The sequence below is a fragment of the Heptranchias perlo genome, chromosome 5, assembly GCF_035084215.1.
Source record: "Heptranchias perlo isolate sHepPer1 chromosome 5, sHepPer1.hap1, whole genome shotgun sequence".
NCBI classification, from domain to species: domain Eukaryota; kingdom Metazoa; phylum Chordata; class Chondrichthyes; order Hexanchiformes; family Hexanchidae; genus Heptranchias; species Heptranchias perlo.
This window is the reverse complement of record NC_090329.1, coordinates 34859086-34886260: the sequence shown is the minus strand read 5'-3', so window position 1 is coordinate 34886260 and position 27175 is coordinate 34859086. Positions and strand designations below refer to the sequence as shown.

Below are 27175 nucleotides of genomic sequence, written 5' to 3'. Positions count from 1 at the left end.
TGTGGGGGCGATTCAAACCCCGACACCGGCAGGGACAGGGGCTGTGGGGGCGATTCAAACCCCGACACCGGCAGGGACAGGGGCTGTGGGGGCGATTCAAACCCCGACACCGGCAGGGACAGGGGCTGTGGGGGCGATTCAAACCCCGACACCGGCAGGGACAGGGGCTGTGGGGGCGATTCAAACCCCGACACCGGCAGGGACAGGGGCTGTGGGGACGATTCAAACCCCAGTAACGGCAGGGACAGTGGCTGTGGGGGTGACTCAAACCCCAGTAACGGCAGGGACAGTGGCTGTGGGGGTGACTCAAACCCCAGTAATGGCAGGGACAGTGGCAGTGGGGGTGACTCAAACCCCAGTAATGGCAGGGACAGCGGCTGCGGGGGGTATTCAAACACCAGTAACGGCAGGGACAGCGGCTGCAGGGGGTATTCAAACACCAGTAACGGCAGGGACAGTGGCAGTGGAGGGGGATTCAAACCCCGATACCAGCAGGGACAAATAGGTATCCAGTAATAATCCATCGGTCATTGTGATCTTCAGACTCAGATACCGTACATACTTTGAACATTTTAAAGTGTGACGTCAGACTGTGTCCCGTGTTTTAAGGTGTAAAAGGGATTGGGACGTTGAAGGCTGTCCGTAGTTTGTAATTTGAGAGTGTCAGTGGTTTCAGAGTGCGTCTTGTATCCATTACAATGTAAATTATTTGGTACTGTCGCTAAGTGTGCGTTTTTTGCAGGTGTCCATTTTTTGGGAGTGTCCGTTTATACAGGTTTCACCGTACCTTGTTCCATCCCAAAAATGGAAACTGACCATCTTCTTCTGGTTACTTTGGAGGAGGAGAGAGTCACACAGGAGAACTTAGGTCGGAGGTCAGGACACCTTGGGCAATAAATTTAACAAACCAATGTTATCACGTCTCAGTCTAGGCAGGTTTTAATTTTTCCCACAGGAAGACTGGATGACTGAAAGCCACACAAGTTGACCAGGAATAACAACCGTCACGCAAATGTAACAAGAATTCTCAAACAACAGTTTCCAAACCTCATTTATTACTTGCTTGTGAAGGACATAGTGTTTGCATATTTAATCCAACAGAGAATCCAACACAAAAGGATCTGAGAGGCTTAATTGAACTGTAAATTCATATGACTTACAACTAACATAATGCTATTCACAAATCAAACATATCTAAAAGCTCTATAATTCAGTCAGTCCTGACATAAACATTGCTTGGCAAGAAAGTGTTCAGTGCTAACTAAGATGCTATGTTATGTCTGTACCGTTGCAACTCCTAAGACACTGGAGTATATAACAAAAGCCTTCTCATTATTTATAAAGTTCATTAAACTGTGACAAAGAAGAATGTTACACTGATTAGATTTTTGAAAGTTATTACTTTATTCTTCTCAATGTAATCATCAAATTAATTCATCTCCTGAGACTGTAATTTTCTTGCAAATGCAATTATATTTTACAGTTAGCCTGCTGATTAGGCAAAAACAGAAATAATTAATCAGAAAATTACAAAAAAGAACTAATCACTGACATACATAGTGAAAATTATATCCTCATCTGTTATACAATAATGAAATGTTACTAACACATATATTAGTCAATATGCATCGGGAACACACAAACTGTGCTTGATTTTTTTTAAATTAATACATTTAAAATAAGCATTTTAATAAGCATTAGAAAGCTGAAGCTTCATCTACAAGTCTATTGATGGATTTACAGCATGATTGCCCATCACTGCTGAAAACGTCTCTTCAAGATGTTATTTTGTTCTTCTTCAAAGGCTTTTTTTTTAATATGTTAAACCCTACAAGTAAACAAAGCAAAGGAGCATTATAGGAAACTAGTTACGTACTATTAGAAGCCGCGATTGCACCTGGTTATGCATATACAATCCGTGTGACACTGCTAATTTGTTGCTGAATAACTTGCGCCAGTAAATATAATTAGATCTTTAGTACCCTGGACTGCTCCAGTAATGGTGTGTGTTCCTCGTACCAAAAGCATTGTGACCAGACAAACGTAGATACATGGTAGATGATATTTATGCTCAATGATCACATCATTGCATCAGTGTACTATTTCCTGCCTTGCCAATGTGGAAAAATGAGGACATTGAAACTTACATCTACTCACTTTAAAAACTGAAAGGCAACTCCTTTCTCTGTTCCCAGTTGACATTCTCTTTGGCAACCTGGATGTAATTTTAACATTGGGCGATGTGTAAACTGGGCGATTCCGAATGAACCGCCCATTATACACCAGAACCGATTTTCCTTTTCATTGACTACAATTGGACAAGGTGTAGAACGGGTGGCCTATCCGATATTGTCCAAAGTTGAAATTACCCCCATGTTTGCGAGTTCACTGTAGTATTTCTTTTAATCAAATCTTTAAATTCACCATGGTGCATTAGTCCCTGCGCCTGGACGGTAAGGCACGAGCCACCTCCGATATTGGGCCTTGGGCCTCATTTACACTGAGGCAGCTCGGACGCAAGGCACGATTGAAGATCGGGCCGCTGCTGGCATCGCAGCAGCCCTCAGATAAGTGAGGAATGTGGGGGGTCCGGGAAGTGGGGGGGGAGGGTGGCAATCAGCAGGAGGTAGTGATGGCGATCGGCGGGAGGGTGGCAATGGCAATCGGCAGGAGGGTAACAATGGCAATCGGCAGGAGGGTAACAATGGCGATTGACGATCAGCAGGAGGGTAGCGTTGGCAACCGGCAGGAGGGTAACGATGGCGATCGGCGGGATGTCTGGGGGTCAGAACCCCTTTAACAAAAGACATTTGAAGGAAAGGGTTAACTGTGTCCCTTTTAAACAAAGACATTTGAAAACCTGCAAACACAGTAATGTAGTAAACTGTATTCTCGCAAATCTTGTTTTTCCCTCAATAACACTGATGCCATTGGAGAAGTATGAGTTTCGGGATCAAAGACATTTTACTGTGGATAGATATCTAGATTATTAAATAAATAAGCTAGATGGATAATATTGAGCTTAAAGTGTTGTCAGGCTTTCAAAACACACAGGCTTTTGGAAACACAGGGCACTAAATTGGGCCATGTAGCACCCGTTGTTTCAGAACTACACGGCCTCTCCAACATCCAAGATGGCGTCTTGGATGCACATGCACGTTTCCAGCGTGACATGGGCTGGACACCATCTTGGTATAGGAGTTTGCGCAGGCGCAGATAACGAACGCTGGAATCATGTAAAGTAGGGAGAAAATGGCTTCACTCATTGTGCATCGCTGATTTAAAATGATAGACAACATTTTGGGACTTAACGCTCAACTCACCGCACAGTCTTAACCCTGACCATCTGAACGTGTCTTAGAGTGCTTGGAGGACCCATCACCAGCGCTATTTAAAGGGGCCATGCAGGATTTACAGGTTAGTGGCTGGATTATTGCTTCTGGCTGCCGAGACATTTGTAACTGTTTTTGGAGGTCTCCTAGACTTCAATACTAGGATGCGGGGACATAGCCTAATATTTAGAACCAAGACGTGCAGGAGTGAAGTTAGGAAATGCTTCCACATGTAAAGGGTGGGAGATGTTTGGAACGCTCTTCTGCAGATGGCAGTTGATGCTAGCTCACTTGTGAATGTTAAATCTGAGATTTCTGTGAACCAAGGGTATTAAGGGATATGGGGCTAAGGCGGGTATATGGAGTTAGGTCATAGATCCGCCATGATCTCATTGAATGGTGGAACAGGCTCCAGGGGCTAAATGCCACTGCCACTTGCTGCCTCCTGATATGCACCACCTTCTCCTGCAAGAAAGCGGGACGTGTGCCTGGGTGATGTGCCTGTCATGGTTGAATAGCTGCCAGTGTGTGTGGCCAGTGAGTTGTGGGTGGGCGGCTTGAAACAGTGGTAATGTGTAAGGGTGAGAGGAAGCATCTGATTGGAAGAGTTGAGTACTGATGGAAAGAGTTTATTGGTATGTGGGGGATGGGGGGGTGTAGTGCGTGGTGCAGTTGGTAGGAGACGCCACTGGACAGTTGACCTCACTCACCTTGACCACTCAGGTCAAAGCAATGAACTTCTTCCTGCACTGCATCCATGTTCATGATGCAATGCGCCTGGCACTGACTTCGTCCCCTGCTGCCTCCCACTGCCTTTTGGATATATGTCTGGAGGGCCTCTTGCCCCCCCCCACTACCCCCCACTGCGGATATAGGATGTCCCTCCTTCTGTCCACCTCTTGCACCTAAGGTCTCGAGTGCATCAACAGAGAACCTTGGTGCATGCACTCTCGCAGGCCTGGTACCAACTCAGATCGGCAGATTGGTGAGGTCTGGTGGGCAGATTGGAGGTTGTGAGATTTAGTAGTGCGCAACCTTTATTCAATGTTTTAACATAACTCATCAGTACCAGCTACCTTTAAGAGATTTCAAAGAAACATCCTCCCTTTAAGAGATTGAGCTTCCCCCTGGTGGTGGAATGTACGAAGTGCATTGATTCCACGTGCAAGGCCTGGAAAGGAACGCTGACTGCAGGTAAGCCCTTGGGTGGGTCGAAACTTGCATCCTGCGTGCGCGGGGGCCATTGGGCGGGGCAATAGCACATCACGCTACCTATGCCCAAAAACGGCCCCTATCAAATTTTTTCCCCCACAAGCTTTTCAACACAGAAGGGGGTAATGTAAGGAAAGGCAACACGGGCATACATCAAAGGCTTCGGATCTAGAAAGCAATGATAGGTGTGGAAAGGCATGGACCTCTCATTCCTATCTGGTAATCTGTTCAAAGAACTGGGATTTGTAAAACATCAAATAGTATTCCATCCAGCATACGGTCAAGGAATGGATTTGAAACCACTGAAGCAATCAAAATTGGAGACATCTGGACCATTACGAATCTCTGTATAGAAATGAAAGTGGCTATCTCTACACAAAAGGCCATAAACAGAGATAGTAAAGGGGCCTTTTATGTTCCATGGTTCCAGCACATGGTCTTTTCTACATCAAAGGGTCTCAAGTCACATGATCAAAGCATAAACTGTCAATCATTGAGGTATGTTAATAATTGAGGCACAGCGACAGGGAGCGATTGGACAAAAAGAATGACCCTCCCCAATCTTACGTCCTATTGGTAAAAACAATATAAAAAGACTTTGAGAGAAGTCTCTTCACCACACTGCAGTCCAACATCATGCAAGAAGAGGACCTTGTGGACTGAAGAGCTGATTAACCTTCAGGCATCAATGAGCAAACCCTTGATTTAAAGGTTGTATCTGTATTAATGATTTGCCTGATGTGTGTATGAATTGTTAAGTTGTTACATAATAACATTATGAATTACTAAGTGTATAATGCGATTTTATAGAGGAAAGTCATATGTATGGTTTGATTGTGCTTCATGAATGCTTGGATGAATATCATTAAATAATTACTTTTGATTAACAAAACTACCATGAGTGAGGGTGACTTTTTTTTGACTATTCATACAGTGTCCAAGAACCACAGGAAATAAGGAATTCCCTACATACGGTAGTGGCGGTGATCGGCGGGAGGGTAGCGGCGGCGGTGATCGACAGGAGGGCAGCGCCGGCGATCGGCGGGAGGGTAGCGGTGGCGGTGATCGACAGGAGGGCAGCGGCGGCGATCGGCGGGAGGGTAGTGGCTGCGATTGGCGGGAGGGTAGCGGCGGCGGTGATCGGCGGGAGGGCAGCGGCGGCGATCGGCGGGAGGGTAGTGGCTGCGATCGGCGGGAGGGTAGCGGCGGCGGCGATCGGCGGGACGGCAGCGGCGGCGGCGATCGGCGGGAGGGCAGCGGCGGCGGTGATCGGCGGGAGGGTAGTGGCTGCGATCAGCGGGAGGGTAGCGGCGGCGGTGATCGGCAGGAGGGTAGTGGTGACAATCGATGGGAATGTAGTGCTGGACGATGGCGGCCCACGTTCTTTGGGCGCGGGGTAGTATCGGCTGACTCGGCAAACCAATCTTGCAGTGGGAGCCTCAAACAGGCATTAGGCCCCTTATCTGCATATGCACAGGGTTGAACGCCTGTTTCAATATGGCAGGCAGCGCACTTCCTGCCTGCCATATAAGAGTCTAAGGAAGCTGTTTAGTGCCTGAAAAACAGGCTCTCTGTGGCCCAATTTCTAGGCCTATGAATATATTTTAAAAACCAAACCAGTGCTGCTATGAAATCCAGTTTTCCAGTCACACTTTCAGACAGGCTTTCAGAACCTGAAAATCTGGAGGTGCAAAATGTATCACTGCAATATTTCACACACCGATGTGACATACAATTCGTGTTTTAAAGTTATTTAATAGGACTTTTGAATCTCAATGGATCTCAAGCAGCCACCTATCACCCAAATGCAGCTCTGGATTGTCATTAACATATGATCTGATAATCTCTTCTTTAAGATTGAATTATGATTGATTTGGTCCATCTATCACTATCTCTACCATCACTAGTTACTTTGCTCTTATCTGCACACTAATTACCAAAAACAATCTTTTTTTTGCATTCACGAAATTCCTCACACTTCAGGATCGAAACACCGAAACCCTAAGCAAAGTGTAAGAAAGAGCTGTGTCCTGGCCAACACTTCCATTTAAAAAAAGAACAGATTATCTGGTCATTGTCCACTTGATTAGTTTTCAGGGGAATTTGGACAAGGAAATTAATGCTTCTTAAAGTGGCAGATCAACAGGTAGTGTGGGAGGGCAGAACATGATAGAATAATTACACACTTCAGGCATTATGCCCCTTGAATATGTAAACCAGGAGCATAACGCATGTTAAAGGACCCCTTTGAGAAATTAGTCACCTCAGGATTCTTCAGCAGCCGCCAACCAAAGGTAAGTACTTAAAATTTAGTGTTTGAAGAAACACCTTCCTATAGATCCAGGAGGAGCAGGCTTGCACGACCTACTCCACAAAAGTCGAGGTCCCCACCCAGTAGCCCGCTCCAACCCCTCCTTCTGGGATTTACCTGAGGGCCGCAGCCCGAAATCTAGGTCTCCCTTCGGGCAGGCTGCCTGTGGAGGCGAGACCAGCGTCAGCCCCAATTATTGAGGTGTGGTCTGAGGACCTCGCTCCTCGAGCCCCTTACCACAGGTGCCTGCTGCCTCCACAGCACTGAGTCAGCTCCCGAAAAGGCGCACAGGCTAAGTTCTACACACTAATACTTGTCTTGTGCGCTTGTTTACCTATTTCTGTGCTCCTATGAGGTAGTTCCCCAGTGGATACAGCTTGGGAGGTGGAAAACCGCTGGACGTCCACTGAGGATACTTGAAATGGCCATAGTGGGCGACCTCAAGGAGCTCTGGCCATTGAGGACCTGGTTGCAGACTCCTGGAACTCAGCTTCAGATGGGGCTGCCTGGCCCAGCTGGCTGTCTGGCACCAACAAGGGCACTGGTTTAGAAGCTCGCAGGAGAGCAGGCGTACTGTCATCCTGAGAGAATTGTAAACAATTTTACAACACCAAGTTATAGTCCAGCAATTTTATTTTAAATTCACAAGCTTTCGGAGGCTTCCTCCTTCGTCAGGTAAATGCCTCTCCCATGGAGCCAATGCCACACTCAGGGGGCTGAGCCTCAGCGCTCCCACTACTCTGCGTGAGTGCGGGCATGCGGGGAGGCTCGAATCCCCTCTTCACACATTCCTTCAACCTTTGTAAGCCAGTGGAGATGCTGGACCCCAGAGCCAAGATGGCAGTAGTCCGAGTTCCCATCGGAGCCGTCAGCAGAGGCTCCATCAATGTGGGTCCCCCTGCAGTGCTCATAGAGCTGGCCATCCACTCCAGGGTTAACTGCATGGTCTCGATGCCAGGCACGAAGATAGCATGCAAGTTGGAGCTGGGCTCCTCCATGCTCTCCGACATTGTGCGCAAGCTTGCTGGCAGGCAGCCCAGTGCTCTTAGGCGCTCTGTGTGGATTGCCATCGGTCTACTAATGTATGGTGGGGCCTCAACGTCTTCATCTGTACCCTGTGCAGCAGGACTAAGAGGTAAGCTCTTCCTCCGGCGAGCTGCTTCCTGGGTCATCCTATCCCCTTGCCCTTGCTCCTGTGCACTCATGCTTGGTGCATCTCCACATGCAGACCACTCTAGCCAGCTCACTGAACTACGCTCGGTGTCAGTCTCCAAGTTGGTATCTGCAAGTGTAAGGTCAAATGACAGCTCCTGATCTACAGTGCTGCCCTCTTCTTCTTCTGCTGCTCCCTGGGGGCTGAGTGGAGCTTCTGGACCTGAAATGAAAGAAAGGGACAAGAGTTAGCTCTTGGTGGTAAGGGTAAGCAGTGACAAATGAGTGGCTTCTGAAAACAGCTGCATTCTGTCATGTATCATGTGTAAGGCTGAGATTTAAGTGAGACAAAAAGGAGGGGAAGATGGCTTAAAACCCTGCAGGACTTGTCCTCCAGCCTCGCCAGACACCATGCTACATGCCACGATGTCCATCACCCGCTCTTCATGAGGGGACAGCATAGGGATGAAGTGTGACCCTCCTTCTGTAGCTGTCTGCTCCACATTATTGCATATTAGCTTGCCCTGCAAGAAAGAAGAAGGTGCGTCAGTGTTCGAGTAGCGAGAAGTTTTAAGACTGTGCATATGGGGGTAGATTAGTGTGTGAAAGATGGCAGAGGTGTGAAGAGGGGAAGGATGTAATAGTGGGAAGAGTAGCAAGTGCAGTTTGCAGCAGCAGGAGTAGAAGGAGGTGGAGTGAAGTGTGCTGCAATGATTAGAGGAGAGTGATGGTAATCGAGGGAGGGAAGGGTAGTGAGTGGTGGGGCTAAACATAGAGTAATGAGATATGAGTTAGGAGGCTTACCTTAACTATCCTCCTGAGGTCATTGAATTTCTTCTTGCATTGCAGCCATGTCCTGGGGGCGATACTTCTGGCACTGATGCACTCTGCCACTTCTGCCCACTCGTGCCAGGCAGCATGCCTGGATATCTTCCTGACGCCTGGTGGATAGAAGATGTCCCACCTCGTGCTGACCTTCTCCACCAAAACCTCCAAAGCAGCATCAGAAAACTGGAAGCCCTTGCAGCTTCTACTGTGCTAGGCATTGTCCTTAATCTTCATTGACAGTTCCTGCAGCCAAATTGCACCTCCTCTTTGAGGTGCAGGCTGCCATTAAATGGCACCAGCAACACACAAAATTGACATTCCCAATTAGGCGAACTGCCAATGAAGAGCGCAAGTAGCACTAGCAGCCCGCCTATTGGATTTAACTAATGAGGGGAGCGAATTTGGGGCTTTCTTTGCAGCCATGTGATCGGATGTGCTCCGACCACGGCGCCCGTTCTGCACACAAAAAACGCGCTAAAAGCAATTTCTACCGCTATGACTTATTATTAAGAATTTTGCTTAAGTCGCCCCTACAGATCAGGGAACGACTTCTGCCAGCATTCCACCCCCGCTATGACCCAAACCCAGTTTCCTGGGTCGAGAGTGATTATCTATTCGTGGCATGCTTCAACTGAATGCCTGTCAAAAGGCACAAGGCCACTTAAAGGAGCAGAGGCGTCCTGAAGACCACAGCGAATCTTCTACTGAAAGTCTTGACTGAGATCAAGACCTCCAGCGGGTATGAGATCAGGCTGAAATGGACGGAGTGAAGGCCGAAATGAGGCCTTTTCCCTCCATCATGAGACTTTGAAGCCTTCCCAACGCTACCCCTGGCTTTGCCTGGCAATCCTAAGGGGCAATGGTAAGAGAGTAAGTCAGGAGGGAAATGGGCAGAAACCAAGGCCTTGCCTCTCCACTGGCATTTGCATGTAGTTGTTGGGGAGGAGGCTGCCAGCAGTGGTTCTGATGGGGTGGGAGGAGAGAAATTAAGGTTGTGGCAGGGAGGTGGTGGTAGGCCTTGCCATCTAATTTATGCCACTATTTTGGACTGCGAATTTCCTTGGGGTTGCTTCCGTTTGGGGCTTGAAGCAGGGAGAGTGTGACAGGGTGACAGGGAAAAGGAAGACAGGGACTGGTGGTCGGGGGATGGGGGCGCGGGCGAGAAAGGGAGATGGCTAATGGGTCAGAGACTGGGAAATGGGGGTCGGGGATTGGGGTTTGGTGGTGAGAAGGGACTGGAGGTAGGGAGGTTGGACCTCGGGTGGGGGGCAGAGTGGGAGACTAGGGACTGGAGGTTGGGAGATTGGGTCTCAAGCAGATGAGCAAGAGGGAGAACATAAGAACATAAGAAATAGGAGCAGGAGTAGGCCACATGGCCCTTTGAGCCTGCTCCGCCATTCAATCAGATCATGGCTGATCTTCGACCTTAACTCCACTTTCCCGCCTGATCCCCATATCCTTTGATTCCCCAAGAGTCCAGAAATCTGTCTGTCTCAGCCTTGACTATATTCATTGAGTCAGCATCCACAGCCCTCTGGGGTGGAGAATTCCAAAGATTCACAACCCTCTAAGTGAAGAAATTCCTCCTCATCTCAGTCTTAAATGGCCGACCCCTTATCCTGTGACCATGCCCCTAGTTCTAGACACTCCAGCCATGGAAAACAACCTCTCAGCATCTACCCTGTCAAGCCCCCTCAGAATCTTATATGTTTCAATTAGATTACCTTTCATTCTTCTAAACTCCAGAGAGTATAGGCCCATTCTACTCAACCTCGCCTCATAGGACAACCCTCTCATCCCAGGAATTAATCTAGTGAACCTTCGCTGCACCGCCTCTAAGGCAAGTATATCCTTCCTTAGATAAGGAGACCAAAATTGTACACAGTACTCCAGGTGAGGCCTCACCAAAGCCCTGTACAATTGTAGTAAGACTTCCTTACTTTTGTACTCCAACCCCCTTGCAATAAAGGCCAACATTCCTGAGGCTGAGGAATGGGATGGGGTGGGCAAGGGGCCCAGCCTTTCCTGCAGAGCCGGGAGCAGCAGCAGCAACATGGTGAGTGGGAGCAGCACCGAAAGAAGAGCAGCCAGGGGTGAGTGAAACCTGAGGATCTTACTGTGGGTAAGTAGTGAAAGATTGTTTCCACTGGTGGGTGAATGGGGAACAAGAGTACAGAGACTGAAGATTTGCACTGTGCGCAGGGAGCTGCTCGCCCCGATTTTAATTTGCAAGCTCTAATATATGGAGGTGTGAGATGCAGGAGAGCCGAGTATGGGCCAGCAGTGGCCCGCAGAGGTGCTATGGAGCTGGGAGGGGCACTCCTGCTCCTCCACCCTTCACGGAAGGCAAAGTATAAAAACTTCCCCTACCATTTCTTCCCTTTAAGGACCACTGTTTAGGTCACTGTAGAACTGCATGAATTAGTGTCAGGACTCGCGTGATATAGGCGCCACCTTGTTTTTCATGCATTTTGCATATTTAAATTGATCCAATGCTTGTTTCAGGCAGCCGCCAAGTACGCCTAAAAACAGAGGATCAATATGGCCATGCCGCTGGTGCAGATTAGGTGAAGGACCTTGCGCCCAGAAATTGATACACATTGCCCCTGTTTCTCGCCCAAAGGATGGGCAAAGTGCATGCCAATTGCTACCCCAGTGCGCCCAAATAACTTTTGCTGAACGTGGCCCTCGCCAAGTGCCAGGATGTCAGATCAGGCCCACCATGTAAATTGGGTAAGCTGAACCTAGCTGGACAGATTCACAGATTTAGCTAATTAAACTCCAGCAGTACCCCGGAAACACTTGGGAGCCCTCAAGCCTCAGCTCTGCCAACCTGCACCTAAGTTTTCTGGATTTAGAAAAAGTGGGTAATCCCATTAGTTATGATATTTACCCAACAGGTGCATTTTACAGCACAATGAGCGCGTAACAAACTAATTAGTGCAATATTCAATTACATTTGCTCATGAGATAACGGATCCTCAATGTCTTTGGTCTATTACCTGCATACTGCTGGGAAATATGTAAGTCTTTAGACCCATCATTTTGGCTTATTCATCACACACAAAATGATGCATGACATCAATGCAGCAGTTCTTTTCACCTTTCCCGCCACAGATGCTGGCTTAGTTCCCGCCAGTAATCAGCACCTCTGCATCAAACATGGGGAGCTAAACATTGCTCTGCTGCTGCATTCTAAACTTAAATAATTAGCGCACCCTGTGTTACTTCTGAATTTTTAATTTAAAGTTATGGAAGATCATCCTGAGAACACCGAGACTCACCACATGCTTCATCTAGGGTCTGGAGCAGGGGACACTGTCCTCATTTGTTATCTTTATAACCCTCTGAAAAACACATAAGAGCACAAAGTCATTTTAATAAACATGCATGAAAAAGCTTGACATGAATTAATACACTTATTTTACGATTAGTGAATTCATCTCTTTCCAGTGAGAGCCTAATGTACTGAAGTTCTTAATTCAGCAAAAATACACTAATGCTAATTTCCACTAATTCTATGTGATTAATGGTGGACAAAAATCTGATGGTGTTGCCAAACAAGCTATGGTGGCCAGATGTTTATAAAACAGAAGAATAATTTTCCTCCATCTAGATCACTTAGCTTCATAAGCTTTGTGTTATTTGTTCATTTATTTTCATATAAAATCTAAGGAAGAATAGAGCACAGCAGACATGCAGCACTAAATAGCTGATGCACTTGCCTAAAGTGAATTATATTGTTTAATTTCAAGCTTGTTAATCCAGTCCTTGTACTGAATCAGTCATTGTGTATGAATACTCAAGTACAGCTTTTTCATTTAGAACTAATTTCATGGGGTATTGAGAGTATATTTTAAACATATTAGTGTATCAGTCCCTGACTGAGGTCTATAAACTGACTCAAATCAATGGCAGGTTTTACAGAATAAGGAGTTCTTTTTGTACGTATGTATTTTATTTGCTGAATCGCTACTGAAATCTAAATAAACTGCCATCTTGTTTTTATAAAATACTAAATCTTACGAAGTCTGTACACCTGAAAGACCTACCCTTGGACTTTGCTGACCTCCTGAAATGAAATCCAAACAGTTTTCTGAATTTCTCCTGTCCCCTTGGTGCCTGGAATGTAAACCACGGTTTTTCAACCAGTTCTTCTCATTTCCTTAACCTATAGCACAGCTAGAGCTACAATTAACTGGCCCAGCCACTAAACATGAATGTTCTACCAACCAAAATTGCAGAGAGGCGTTATCCCTCTTTATAGGGTTACCTCTGGAACATTCTAAACCCAGTCAATTAACAGCCAGCTCCAGCAGCACCATTTTTCATTTTGCTGCTTGTAACATTTTTCGGAGAGCAAAGCTGGCGGAAGAAAAATCTTCAGAAGATCTTTTTATTTGGTAAATTTTGAACCTGATATGTAAGACAGCAACTAAGATACACAGTTTTGGCTTCAAGGAAAAGGGGGACATATCTATCACAAGACTAAACCAACATGGGAGAACCTTCACCACACGGACTGCAGCGGTTCAAGAAGGCGGCTCACCACCACCTTCTCAAGGGCAATTAGGGATGGTAATAAATGCTGGCCTTGCATGGCCAGCGACACCCAAATCCCATGAACAAATTTTTTAAAATGGATAATTAATTACTTTCCTTTCTAGGGTAACTTACTGCTGCATTCTTTAAACATAATTTGGCCAGGAATAATGCTATTTTTCAATTTTACATTTTGCACATTATTGTTAACTATATTACTGATCATACTCAAACCTGTACAGGTTTATCTGCAGCACATAGTTAACAGGAAGCAATACAGCATATGCTGTAGTACCACACCATTACTTCAAAGACAATCGTAACCTCACCCATGAACTTGAAGGAGAGGTGGTTAGGCAAAGTGTGAAGCAGAACCCATCGGGGACTGAGAAAAGTAACAACAAAAATAGACAACTTACGTTCCGTCTAAGAACGTATTGATACCAATGATACCAACAGAAAGAAGCAGATGCATCTCAGGGTCAATCCCTGGGATGTGCTGAATTAGCTGATCTCAGCCAGGTTAGAAATGAGGTCACTCTAGTGGACTCAGTGCTCCAGCCTAGCGAGGAGACAAAAATCAGCCAGGGCTCCTGCTCCTGATCATTGTTCATTTGGAAAGTATGCTTCTGTGGACATCAGGTGAGAGCTTGGCTCTCATGCCCCCTGTGTTTGAATTGCTTACCACCTCTCACTGTATGGATTTATGCATGAAAATTAGCCACTTGGATGAGGTACTGGGTAGTGATATTTGACCTGTGGCCCAACACAAATCAGTACTTTCAGGAGAGCAGAGGAGAAAATTGAACAAAAAAAAGTAAACAGGAAGTGGCGATGTTAGAGAGGGATTCCCCTTTAGAGAGGGATTCCCCTTTAGTTGGCATCATTGGAATTTGTACATTGACTATTTGACTCAGCAAATCGATAACTCCATAATGAAACCTTCAAATTGTCATCATTTTAACAAAGACATTTCTAAGTGGGGAAGGGTATTATGTGGTCACATATAGGGGTAAATACTTTACATTCACAGCATTTAATTATAGGATTACCTTCTCCTTAAGAGTTAAATATGGCTGTTTGTTTAAATAATGCATTAAAAGAAAGGAGATCATTAGTATGTTGCCTTAGCAACTGTTATAAATATCGACTGAAAATGTTATCAGTTCTATCCTGTTCCATCCCAACTGCAGGATTCTCACATTCTCCTTTAGAGATGAAGGTGAGATCTACCCTTTGGTGAAGATGAGATAGGTAAGGCCAGGTTTAACAGTACAGGATTGGACCACTGACATTTTCCTCTTCCTTCCCCCACCCTAAAGATGGGGTGCTCCACTATCACCAAGGTCTCTATCTTGAAGCCCGACCAAAAACTACAAGTTAATATTACATGCACAGGCCTGATTCTTAAAGGTTCTAAACGTTGTCCAATTGCAAGTGGAATTCACACTTATGATGGGAGTTTGCTGCAGAAAGCCACCAGTAACTTTTTTAGTTTGCTCACGAGTATTCTTTGTGAAAACATTTGCATATTTGAAAACAACAATGAGGAAAAGTTGACTAAGAACCAAATTGCCACAATCTTGCTAGTCGTAAATGACCTTGGGTCACCAAATTCACTTGGGGTTTTGAAAATCCTGTATACTTAAATAGAATAAGAGTACGTCGTTAAACCTCCCACCCAAGCATATTCTGATGCCAAGTGTGAAAAGCTCATGAATTTCTTTATTCTTAAAATTAGATCTGCTCAGCTGCCTAAGCCTTCACTTGCTCCTCTGCTTCCTCTGCTCCTAACCACACCCTGCCCCTTCCTGCCTCAGCCCTAGATCCCACCCCCACAATACTTTGCAGTTTCACCCTCATCTCCCCTGCTTATCTCACCAGATTCATCGCCATGAGACCCACCACATTCTCCTTTGACCCTTTCCCAACTCAGCTCCTAATCACTCAACCAGCTCTCATTGCCCAAGGCTCATTGGCATTATCATCTGGCATCCACCTTTCAAAGCTCCTGCTCCCACCCCCTCTCCTTAAAAAGTGGGTAGAGGGTTCCCCCAGAACCCTCTACCCACTCCAACTATTTCTCTCTCAAATTCTCAAACACGTCATTTCCACTTAACTTGCATCGACCTCTCCCATCACTCCCTGTTTAAATCTCTTCATTCTGATTTCCATCCAGCCCACAGCACCATGGTCAAGGCATCAATTATATCATGGGCCTCTCAGGAGCTTTCAACATCAACAACCGTTCCATCCTTTCCTCTATGGTTCACCTCCATGGCACTGGTTCCGATCCAAATATAGCCAGCTCATCTCCTGCAATGGACTTCTTTTCCCAAGCCTGTACAGTATGGCCCAAGGTCTCATCCATGGCCTCCCTCTGTTCTTCATATGCATGCTGACTCTTGGCAACAAGGATGGTTTCAGCTTCCATATGTACACTGAATATACCCAGCTTTACTTCTCTGCCACCATCCTTGACTCCACAACTTTTGTTGTACTGTCTGACCACCTGTTTGACATCACGTTGTGGATGAGCCAGAATTTTCTCCAACACAGCACTGGCAAGACAGAACCAATCTTCTTTTGATTTTCACCATATATCTTACACCTCAGCCTTCAATTCCATCGTCCTTCCAAAATGCACGCTCAGACTGAACCCGATTGTGGATAACTTTCAAGTCCTGTTTGACTCTGATGTGAGCTTCAAACCTCAGATCTGGTCTGCACCAAGAACGCATATTGTCACCTCCACAGCACTGCCCACTTAACCTTCCTCCACTGAAACTCTCGTTCACGATTTTGACATCTCCAGAACTGGCTTTTCTGACTCTTTCCGAATTGACCTCCCAAATTCCCCCACACAAACTCCAACTGATCCAGAACTCTACCATCCACATCCTTTCTCCTATTAAGTCCCGCTAACCTATCATTCCTATCCTCAAAGACCTTTATTAGCTCCCCATCCTCCAGTGAATTGATTTTAAAATTCTCATCCTTACCTATAAATCCCTGCAATGTCCTATCACCACTCTACCTTTACAACCTCCTCCAGTCCATGTCCAAGTTCACTTCTTGTACAGTTCGGATTCAGGTTTATTGTGCACACTATCCTCCCTCCGCTTCACCATGGGTAGCGGAGCCTTCAGTCACCATACCCAAGTACTCCAAAACACTCTTCCCACATCCCTTCATCTTGCCATATCTCTCCTTACTTTTAAAAGCTTCCTCAAAGCCTACTTCCTCAACTGCACCTTCCCTAACCCCCCTCACAAACTCATGCTCGCTGTCCGTTTCCTCTTTGTAAAGCACCTGATGACAATTTATTACATCAAAGGCACTACATAAATGTACATTGATGTTGTTGTTCTTCTTCTTCATGTTCACATGCTAGAGGTAGAATCTGAAGTGTAATCGGAGCTTAATGTTTTCCATCAAGTGTAAAGAGCTAATTGTTGTTCATTGACCAGTAAGTACAGATTTTGATATCATGCAATTGTTTGAGGAAAAAGGACAACAATGTTTTTAATGGACAACAATATTCCATTGGTTTGAATATGAGTTTAACAATTTTCTGTCCTGAAGGTCATACAGAAATAATATTTTGAGGGTTTGGATTCCTGTTCATGTAATTTTAAACTTTACAGCATATACCAACTGAGAGTACAATAGCCTGGAAATTATGGTGTGCAATATTATTGTACAATTGCTTACTGCACTTTTATCAAACTCCTCACCCTTCTACTTTAACAGAAGCATTAATATTTTACTTTAAATAGATTAATGTCTCTATTAAAATGGTAGACAGAGGAATTTAGTGCAAGAGCGTGAAGTGTTCATACAATATCGCACATGATTTTCAGCCCAATATTATAAATATGAAAGAGGTCATATTAGAGAGGATAAATATATATATTTTTAAGATTTTGCATATCGTTTGTGGAGAAGACAATGGGCTAGAAATTCGTTTTGGCCTGTTTTTGGCACAGAATGACTGGTGCTCTTGGAATGCGCACCAGAAGCCAGACGCCCTAGGCTCGGCCGAAATTGGGCCTTGGGCCTCATCAGCATATTTATGGCGGGCTGTGGATGCCAATTGAGCATCCAGAGACAGCTTGCCAGTAAAGAGGACCAATTATGCTTTTTGCCTTGCCAGCTGCAGCCCTTGGCAGGTGGGAGGAGTACAGAGGGGGCCTAGTGCGGGCCAGGGTACTGCTCCTCCTAGCTCCTCATAAGGATAAATTTAAAAGAAAATAATTACCGTTTTGGTGGCAGCCTGCAGCAGTCCTTTTAAGCACCTCTGGATAGACCGCTGAAGAGCCCAAAAACCAATGCCCATTTTTACCCTGTTTTTATCGTTTCCACTTCAACACAGTGATTGGCTTATGCTACCTACTGCAGGAAGATGGTCCCCGAGAATACAACAGTATTACCCGGAGCTGTGAAGGTGATAATCGCCTTAAATTTTTATGTCACAGGATTCTTCCAGCCCACAGAAAAGAATGGCAGCTGGTAGGCTATACACAGACGTATGAGTCACAGATGTCATGTTGCCAGGGGTAGCACCCGTATCCCTTTCCAAGGGGGAAATAACCCAACAGCTTGAGAGGGCTCAGAAAGTCTTCAGACTGGCAGGATTTTCTCAAGTGCAGGGTGTTATTGCTGGAACCCATGTAGCCTTCAGGCCTCCACATGAGAACCCCACGGCTTTCACAAACAGGAAGACCTTTCACTTTATAAATGCCGACGTGATTAGTGACCACAGAAATATAACTTTGCATAAACATGCTTATTTCCCAGGCAAGGGAGCAGCCATGACTCATTTACTCTATGGCAGTCCACCATGTTGAAACTATTTGAGGGACTCCACTGAATGACCAGCTGCCTTTTTAGAGGCCAGAGCTACACTTTGTATTTTGGCCAGTAACACTAATCTGGAACTCTCACCGCACCCCCCACCACACACACACACACACACACACACACACATTCACCACACACTGAGCGACAGAGCAGTAATACAATGAGGCCCATGCCACTATCAGTTAATGTAGAGCATACCTTCAGCATGCTGAAGCAACAGTTCTACCATTTGGGCCAGTCAAGCAGGATGCTGCTGTACAGTCCAGCCAACGTGAGCATCAGCATCACTGACTGCATGCTTCACAATTTTGCAATCTAAAGAGGTTTTGGGATACAGGTAGCACAGATTGACCAGAGACCCAATGTCATCCTCTCCAGAACAAAGAGGAGGTAGAGGAGGAGGAGGTTGATGTGCAGGCAGGCAAGTAGACTGAGACTCATTTTGGGCAATGGTGTAAAACGGGCAATATCGGATCAGTTGCCCGTTATACATCTTTGCCGACTGAAGTCAATGGAAATGAAAATCGGGAGAGATGTATAACGGCGGCTGATCTGATGTCGCCCGTTTTACACTATTGTCCAAAGTCGAAACTATGTCCACTGATTGCGAACTACTTTCAGTGAAGGACAACTTTTGGCACTGTGCAGCTGTGGATCAATGATGTAAGCACGCACATTCCAAGCACTCAAAGTGATCTTCCCAGGTTCTGTACCATACTATCAGTAAGGACTTTTCAAACCCACACCCCAAAAAGAACACTACATGCAACAGGAAATTACATTTATCCGCATTTATTTCTATCTCTCCAAAAACTCCTATGCTCAACACCCATGTTTCCCCTTGATTTTTTTCACAAGGTATGTTTATCTTACTCCTTAACCTTAGACTGTGAGGAAGTGCTCCCCAATTGGGAGGAGCAACTTTGGTGGCAGGTTGGTGTGGGGAGCTGCAGCCGTGTTGGGTTGGTCATGGCCTGGATCCTCCAGATACAGGGTGATGCAATGTCCCTGCAACAGCTGAAGCTACATGCACTCATGCTGTGGCTTCAAAAATCTGCTTGCTTTCGGACAGCTCCTCAGTCTATCAAGAGGCCTAGCTGGAGAGGGATCTTCTGTGGTCTCCTTGAGAGGAGGCCACTTCATTGGACCTTCTCCTCGCTATGCATTTTGAGCCAGAGCCACTGAGCTGAATGCCTCACGATCTGCAAGAGAGCAATCTCCAATGCGGTGAAGTCCTAACAAAGCATTCATTCTAGACAATAGTGTAGTGAGTCTTGTAACTGGGTGTCCAAAGTCTCAGCCACAGCACAGAGAACATGGTCCCCCGCTGCTTTGGGGCTCCCTTACAGAAGGCAATGAAAATGCCACTTGCTCCATAGTTACACTGCATTTCAATAAATTCCTCCTGTGAAACTGTAGCGATGTCTGAGGTGTTCCTGCACATTCTTTGACAAATACTGCAGGCTGCTGATAATGTGCTCAAAGGATGTTCTGAAATCCTTCTGCTTCTGCATTAAACTCTGAAAGCAGGACCAGTAGGATACCAACCCCTTGCCCATGCTGCTGACAGATAGTATCGGCTAATAGGCTGGCCAACTGATTCATCTCTCGTTCCTGCCACCGTCACTTGTCCTCCTTATCTGTGCATTGTATTTCACCCAGTGCCCCTTCATCCAACTCACTAACATATACTTACCTGGCTGCTAGTATCTGTGTTGGTGCTAGGGGCAGGTGGAGTGCTTGTCGCAATGTTCTGTCAAGTGCTTGTGCTGGTGGCACTACTCCCTCCTCATCATGAAAAAAAGGCAGTACAATTTACAATGCATCCCCCAGACAATGGCTTCCAAGATAGGTAAGGTGATAAGAATTTAGTGCTTCATGCAACTGAGTAGCATATGTCGGCCCCGTTGTGAGGACTGGGTAAGGCAGTAACAATATGAAGGATCATAACAAATGGAGGATACTTGCTGAGTGGTGCCACATCGACTCCAAAGTTGTTCTCTCCAATGCCTCCACAGCTTTTGGCCACATTGGGCAAATGCTATCTCCTCACAGGTTGTCAGCTGCTTTAGTTGGGCTGGCCCATCTCTTGTTCTCATTCACTCCATAAGGCTGTGGGTAGCCGAGACCTGGAAACAGAGCATATTGATGAGCACGTTAGTTTGTGAATGACCAATGGAAAAGGGACCCTTTTGTCTTGAGCACTTCCCTCCCCAGCCCAAACTTCTCCCAGTAATCTGCATGCTGCTTTTCCTGCCAGTTCTCTTTTGGTGATGGCAGCTTCTATAGAATGAAAATGTGTGGTGCCAAGGGCACAGTAGAGTGTGGAACCTTTACAGCTGGGACTACACCTTGTATGATGAACGAGTATGCATGTACATTTCAATGAATACACCTACCTTGGGACTTCTTCTGACGCCACAGAACTCCTTCTGCATTCGTATGCAGATCCACTTGACTTCAGACACAGCAATCACTTATTGGGCAACTTCCTCCCCCCTTGCACCTTTGTTTCTTTTGTGGGGAAGAGGTGGTGGCCTCCTGCCCTGAAGATTGAAACCTTCCGTTGTCACATCTCCTGCAACAGCACCTCCAAAGCTTTAATGCTGACTGCTGACATGTTTCCCATGGCCACCTTCTTTATTAGCTAGCTACAACCCTTTAAGAGCTGCTGACTAGCCCAATTATCCTATTGGCAGACAACCAACAATAAGGCCTCACTCCCTGTGCACATTTTTCACATGCATAAACCCCATTCTAATACAAGACCAACTTGGAAAATCTGACCAGGCAAGCTCTTCGCACTATATGTGGGCTTGGAAAATCAGGGCTACTGCCCTAAAATGAACTCCGATGGATATTATTCGGTCTGAATCATGGTGAAAAACATGGGGAAAGGCGGCAGTTCTGTCGTTTAATTATTTACTTTCACTTTATGGAAATTAAAATTGAAAGTCTAGTGGGAGTACTTCTTTTTTTTAATTCGTTCACGGGATGTGGGCGTCGCTGGCAAGGCCGGCATTTATTGCCCATCCCTAATTGCCCTCGAGAAGGTGGTGGTGAGCCGCCTTCTTGAACCGCTGCAGTCCGTGTGGTGAAGGTTCTCCCACAGTGCTGTTAGGAAGGGAGTTCCAGGATTTTGACCCAGCGACAATGAAGGAACGGCGATATATTTCCAAGTCGGGATGGTGTGTGACTTGGAGGGGAACGTGCAGGTGGTGTTGTTCCCATGCGCCTGCTGCCCTTGTCCTTCTACGTGGTAGAGGTCGTGGGTTTGGGAGGTGCTGTCGAAGAAGCCTTGGCGAGTTGCTGCAGTGCATCCTGTGGATGGTGCACACTGCAGCCACAGTGCGCCGGTGGTGAAGGGAGTGAATGTTTAGGGTGGTGGATGGGGTGCCAATCAAGCGGGCTGCTTTATCTTGGATGGTGTCGAGCTTCTTGAGTGTTGTTGGAGCTGCACTCATCCAGGCAAGTGGAGAGTATTCCATCACACTCCTGACTTGTGCCTTGTAGATGGTGGAAAGGCTTTGGGGAGTCAGGAGGTGAGTCACTCGCCGCAGAATACCCAGCCTCTGACCTGCTCTTGTAGCCACAGTATTTATATGGCTGGTCCAGTTAAGTTTCTGGTCAATGGTGACCCCCAGGATGTTGATGGTGGGGGATTCGGCGATGGTAATGCCGTTGAATGTCAAGGGGAGGTGGTTAGACTCTCTCTTGTTGGAGATGGTCATTGCCTGGCACTTATCTGGCGCGAATGTTACTTGCCACTTATCAGCCCAAGCCTGGATGTTGTCCAGGTCTTGCTGCATGCAGGCTCGGACTGCTTCATTATCTGAGGGGTTGCGAATGGAACTGAACACTGTGCAGTCATCAGCGAACATTCCCATTTCTGACCTTATGATGGAGGGAAGGTCTTGTTCAAAGTAAAACTACATTTTACAGAAGAAAATAGTAGGCATCCTGCAATGGCTAGTCCAATCCACTTACCTTTTCTTCTCCCACTTGTGCGTCAATACCTGTCTGGTGTCTAACCTAAACCTTTTTCCAATCACAAATCTTAGTCTCAATTAAGCCTTGGTTACGCTCTAGGCCTACGATAATGGAGCTCCACAGTTGATCATTTTTTAGAGCTTCAAGCTTCTCAAAATTCAATCAATTATAGTCCCTTATTACTCAGAAAGACTGCTGTGGCAGCGAGAGGGGAGGTGACTATGGAGGAATGCAACCAGAACCTAAGTATGACAAAAAAGGGTTGCTTAATAATTATGACACAAGTTTACAATCTCTAGGACATTAGGGCATATGGAGTAAAACAAAAAATAAAATACACAATCAGTTTATGCAAATCTCTGTTAAAGAAATTATTTCTTACCTCATTAACTGATCAAATAGTAAATAAGGTTAAAACCACTAACAAAAAGCAGAATGTTGCTAGCCACCAAAATATTCATTAGCTGAGAGCTGCTGCAAGGCTTTAGTACAATATAACTACTGTCTGTAGCCAACCTTGTCCCAGTTGATTTAGACTTTAATGCTTAACATAAAAACAGAATTATAGGAAGTAATTATAGGTATCCAACACAAAATACAGTCAGAGTGAATTTGAAGTGATGGCAGGATGCTAATACCTAATTAGAACAATCTGTAACAGCTTTTTCCATAGGTTTATCAACTCTGTTCAAACTATTACATGGGTGACCAGCATGTTATGACATAGAATCATAGAATTCTCGAATCATACAGCACATTAGGCCATTCGACCCATCGTGTCTGTGCCAGCTCTTTGAAAGAGCTATCCAATTAGTCCCACTCCCATGCTTTTTCCCCATAGCCCTGAAAATTTCTCCTTTTCAAGTATTTATCCAATTCCCTTTTGAAAGTTACTATTAAATCTGCTTCCACCACCTTTTCAGGTAGCGTATTCCAAATCATAACAACTCACTACGTAAAAAAAATTTCTCCTCATTTCCCCCCTTGATTTTTTTGCCAATTATCTTAAATTTGTGCCCTCTGGTTACCGACCCTCCTGCCAATAAAAACAGTTTCTCCCCATTTACTCTATCAAAACCCCTCATAACTTTGAACACCTCTATCAAATCTCTCCTTAACCTTCTCTGCTCTAAGAACAATCCCAGCTTCTCTAGTGACTCCGTATAACTGAAGTCCTTCATCACTGGTACCATTCTGGTAAATCTCCTCTACACCCTCTCTAAGGCCTTGACATCCTTCCTGAAGTGTGGTGCCCAGAATTGAATACAATACTCCAGCTGGGGTCTAACCAGTGATTTACAAAGATTCAGCATAACTTCCTTGCTTTTGTACTCTATGCATCTATTTATAAAGCCAAGGATCCCATATGCTTTTTTAAAAGCCTTATCAACTTGTCCTGCCACCTTCAAAGATTTGTGTATGTGAACCCCCAGATCTCTCTGTTCCTGCATCCCATTTAAAATTGTACCATTTAGATTATATTGCCTCTCTTCATTCTTCCTCCCAGAATGCATCACTTCACACTTCTCTGTGTTAAATTTCATCTGCCATGTGTCTGCCCATTTCACCAGTCTGTATGTCCTCCTGAAGTCTGCTACTATCCTCCTCACTGTTTAGTACATTTCCAAGCTTTGTGTCATCTGCAAACATGATTTTAATTCTAATCATTTTTATGATTGTTAACATGACAGATGACAGTGTTAAATATTGAAGAATGGAATATCTGCTGCAAAGAACAAGTTGAAAATACTCTAGATATTCCCATGGCAAAGGTATGATGACCTGGAAGTATGAAATGTATTTAGGTAAAAGGTTGCAAAAACAAAACAGAAGCAAGATTTTTTTTAAATTAAAAACAAAATATAGGCCAACCAACAAGAATCTACACGCTACCTATCCAAACTCATCCTCCCTTCCAACCCCCTCCCCATCTTCAAATGAATTATCCCAGGAAAGGAATCAGTAGCTTGACTCCCCAGGGTCAGTCAGTGAGATCCAGCTGGCAATAAAAAAATCTTCAATCTAGAAAAGGTCAGGGCCCGTTGACAATCCCACAGAATTTTATTCCATGAGCCCTTTGTTAAAACTTCTCCACCAGGTGTTGTAGAGTAGTGCTCTTCCAGGCACCTTCATGGCAGGCACAAGGGGGTGATTTTAAACCCCAAGAACGGGTGGGTTGGGGCAGGTGGGAGTTAAAAATAGTTGTTTTTTGGGTCACGACCGCAACCTGGCTTTATTTCCAGGTTTAACATTCTGCGGAAAATTACAGGCTTCCCACTGGGAATGCCAAGTCCAAACATTTTGCGGTCGCGACCCAGAAAAACAACTATTTTCAACTCCCACCCACCCCCAACTCACCCGTTCTTGGGGTTTAAAATCATTCCCAATCACTCTAATACTTAATGAGGCGAGAGACTGACCCAGTATATGCCACACAGACATGAAGGGCTAGACTTTCCCCTGCTATTTTGTCCAAAATCAGGTGCTATAGAAGTGGCAGAGCATTGAAAATGGATCATGGAGGCCTTCACTGGATCCCCACTCCTGATTGTGGTGATTCAGATTTTTCTTCCCCCTTCCCTGCAACAGGGATTTCAGCCACTTAACCCTTGACTGTTCTGTCACATTTAAACGATGGCAGGGACCGGGGATAGGGAAACCAGCCAATTTACCAGCCTTCTTGTCACTGTACTGCCAACCCCAAGTAAGACCAGAAGAAAGGTGGCGTTACTTGCTGGAGCAATTATGGGAAGATAGGTCACTGTATCAGGGAGAAGAGCAGATTATGTCCACATCTCTCGCTGTCCTGCCCCCCTCACACCAGAATCCTTGATGTGAGCTCCTTAAGAACCGTTTCACAAAATTCCAGTACAGTCTTCAGGGGCTTCATTCCCCTGTAAACTCTCTCCACCCACGTTGGGGAGCTGCAGCAAGTTCTCCACTGCAGCACCACTGCATTTCCTCAGCTGGAAGTGGTGGACTTCCTCCATAAAGCAGAGATACCACCAGGAGCCCACCCTATTTAATAAGGCACAAACCAGGAAAATGGGTCAGCGCAGTGGGCGTAAGTCCCACCCCGAACTTCCGGAGATTAAACTGCTCCAGAGGAAAATCCAGACCATATTCTTCGCTTATGGTTCAGCTTCTTTCTCAAACACTTGGGCCTAGAAATTTGTTGATACCACGCCCATTTTACAAGCATAAAACAGGTGCCTAAGTGTCCAATATGGCGGGCAGAATACACGCATGTATTCCGCACCAGAAGTGCGCCGCCCGTCATATTGCTAAAGGCTGAAGTATAGGCGTTCAGGGCCTGCACCTGAAGCAACCTGAAAGTCCGGGCCGACTGCATTCAGAAATAACCAAGTATACATATGGCCTAACCAGTGGTCCTTAATGGGAGGCTGCTACCAAAAAGGACAGTTTTAAAGAAAATTAAAATGTAAAAATACTTACCTGAATGTGGACCCGGGAAGAGCAGGAGAAATTCGTCAGCGATGAGCGGGGCAGGCATTTTAACTGTCCACCTGCTCTGTTTCCGCCGGGCGAGTAAGGTTAAAACTCCCCCCAAAGATTAAGCTTTCCTTGACAACTAAAATCAATAGATTCTCAATCAACAGCCTTTTACTAATCCACACCATGATCTGTCCTGTATAAGTGACATAATCAGAGTATATTCGAAGAAGGTTAAATATGTTACAAAAATGTAAGAGAGTTTAAATATAATGTTATAATGTAACATTAGAAGTGGCCATTATAAAATGGATCAGACATTTTGATATGTACAGAATAAAAAAAGTCATAATTGAAGTTCTGTACTGTTTATAATGTTTATGGTCATTATTTTCTAACTGTTTACTAAATATTCTGTCCCATAACCCAGGAACAGTAGAGTAACCTGCCTCTTTCGACATTCCAATTCCTGGTCTCATTAAAGGTTTGAGTACCTCTTTGAAGAGTACCACAACCAGATCCCTGTTAGGTCTTCAATTTTACATTACTAAACTTTTCCTCTCTTTATCTGCACCTAAGATTAATGTCACTAATAAGAAACAAACCTGCCAAATTGTACTCTTTTATTCCCAAAAGGTTGTGATTGGTTACACAATGTTACTGAGTTACTTGTGTTTTGCTTTTTGTGGCTTCACACAATTTGTTTGACTCAAAATATATAAACAATTTTTAAAAAGCACCATCTGTACATTCTTAATGAAAACTCCATCGCAACAATTAACCATTGCATACTTATAGTGCAAATGCAGGTCATTAAAGTCCTTTTCGTTGCTAACCTTTTCTAACTCTGAGACTTCATCAACGTGCTCTTGCTTCTCTGCCTGCTCGTGCCATGTTTCAGATTCATGTGATCCCGGATCTTTCTGACCAGACTGTAAGCTCTTTTGTTCTGAAGCCACACCTGCAATGTAGTCATCATGGGCTGGGCTAGAGTCTTCTTTCCTTGGATCCTCCAGTTGGCTATGAAGTCCATCTGTTGCTGAAGGTAATGCATTTGAAGTTCCTAGTATTCTGGTGTTACGATCAAGATTATTGGACAGGCTATCCTCTTTAGTTTTACTGTATTCGTTTACATTTTCAACTAATCCATCCTCATCTCCTGTCCACCCATTTGGATCATTCCATTGCTCTTTTATATTCCCATAACCTTCTACTCCATGATGCAGGTCTTCTTTATGGTTAGTTGTAGATGTAATGTTATCATAAGGTGGTATTTCTTCTTCATGAACAATTTCAGCCTGGACCTGGAAAAAGAAACACATTTATTTTTGCTAGGCTAGAAATTACATTTCCATTGTCATAGTCTACAAATGGAGATCCTTACAATTCTAGTTGATTGAGTGTTCAATAATCTGCATGATTTAAAATCACAACCTTCAGGTTGAGCATCAAGTGCTCCATCATTAAGCCTACTGGGTTGCAGCTGGGCAGG

General features: G+C 45.2%; 1 protein-coding gene across 8 annotated transcripts in view; it reads right to left on the bottom strand.

The window, feature by feature from the left end:
- Positions 1-1038: 1038 nt before the first annotated feature.
- LOC137321684 (doublecortin domain-containing protein 2) overlaps positions 1039-27175 on the bottom strand; it is a 170648-nt gene continuing 144511 nt past the window's right edge. For 7 of the 8 annotated variants that reach the window (XM_067984223.1, XM_067984226.1, XM_067984222.1 and 4 more), the window contains 4 exons: positions 26520-26987; positions 12888-12957; positions 12120-12182; positions 1039-1828 (listed from right to left, as the gene is read on the bottom strand). In XM_067984223.1, the coding sequence (XP_067840324.1) occupies positions 12160-12182; positions 12888-12957; positions 26520-26987 (561 nt within the window). In that variant the 3' untranslated portion in view covers positions 1039-1828; positions 12120-12159. The remainder of the gene's footprint in view (positions 1829-12119; positions 12183-12887; positions 12958-26519; positions 26988-27175) is intronic. The other variant, XM_067984225.1, reaches the window with a different exon arrangement.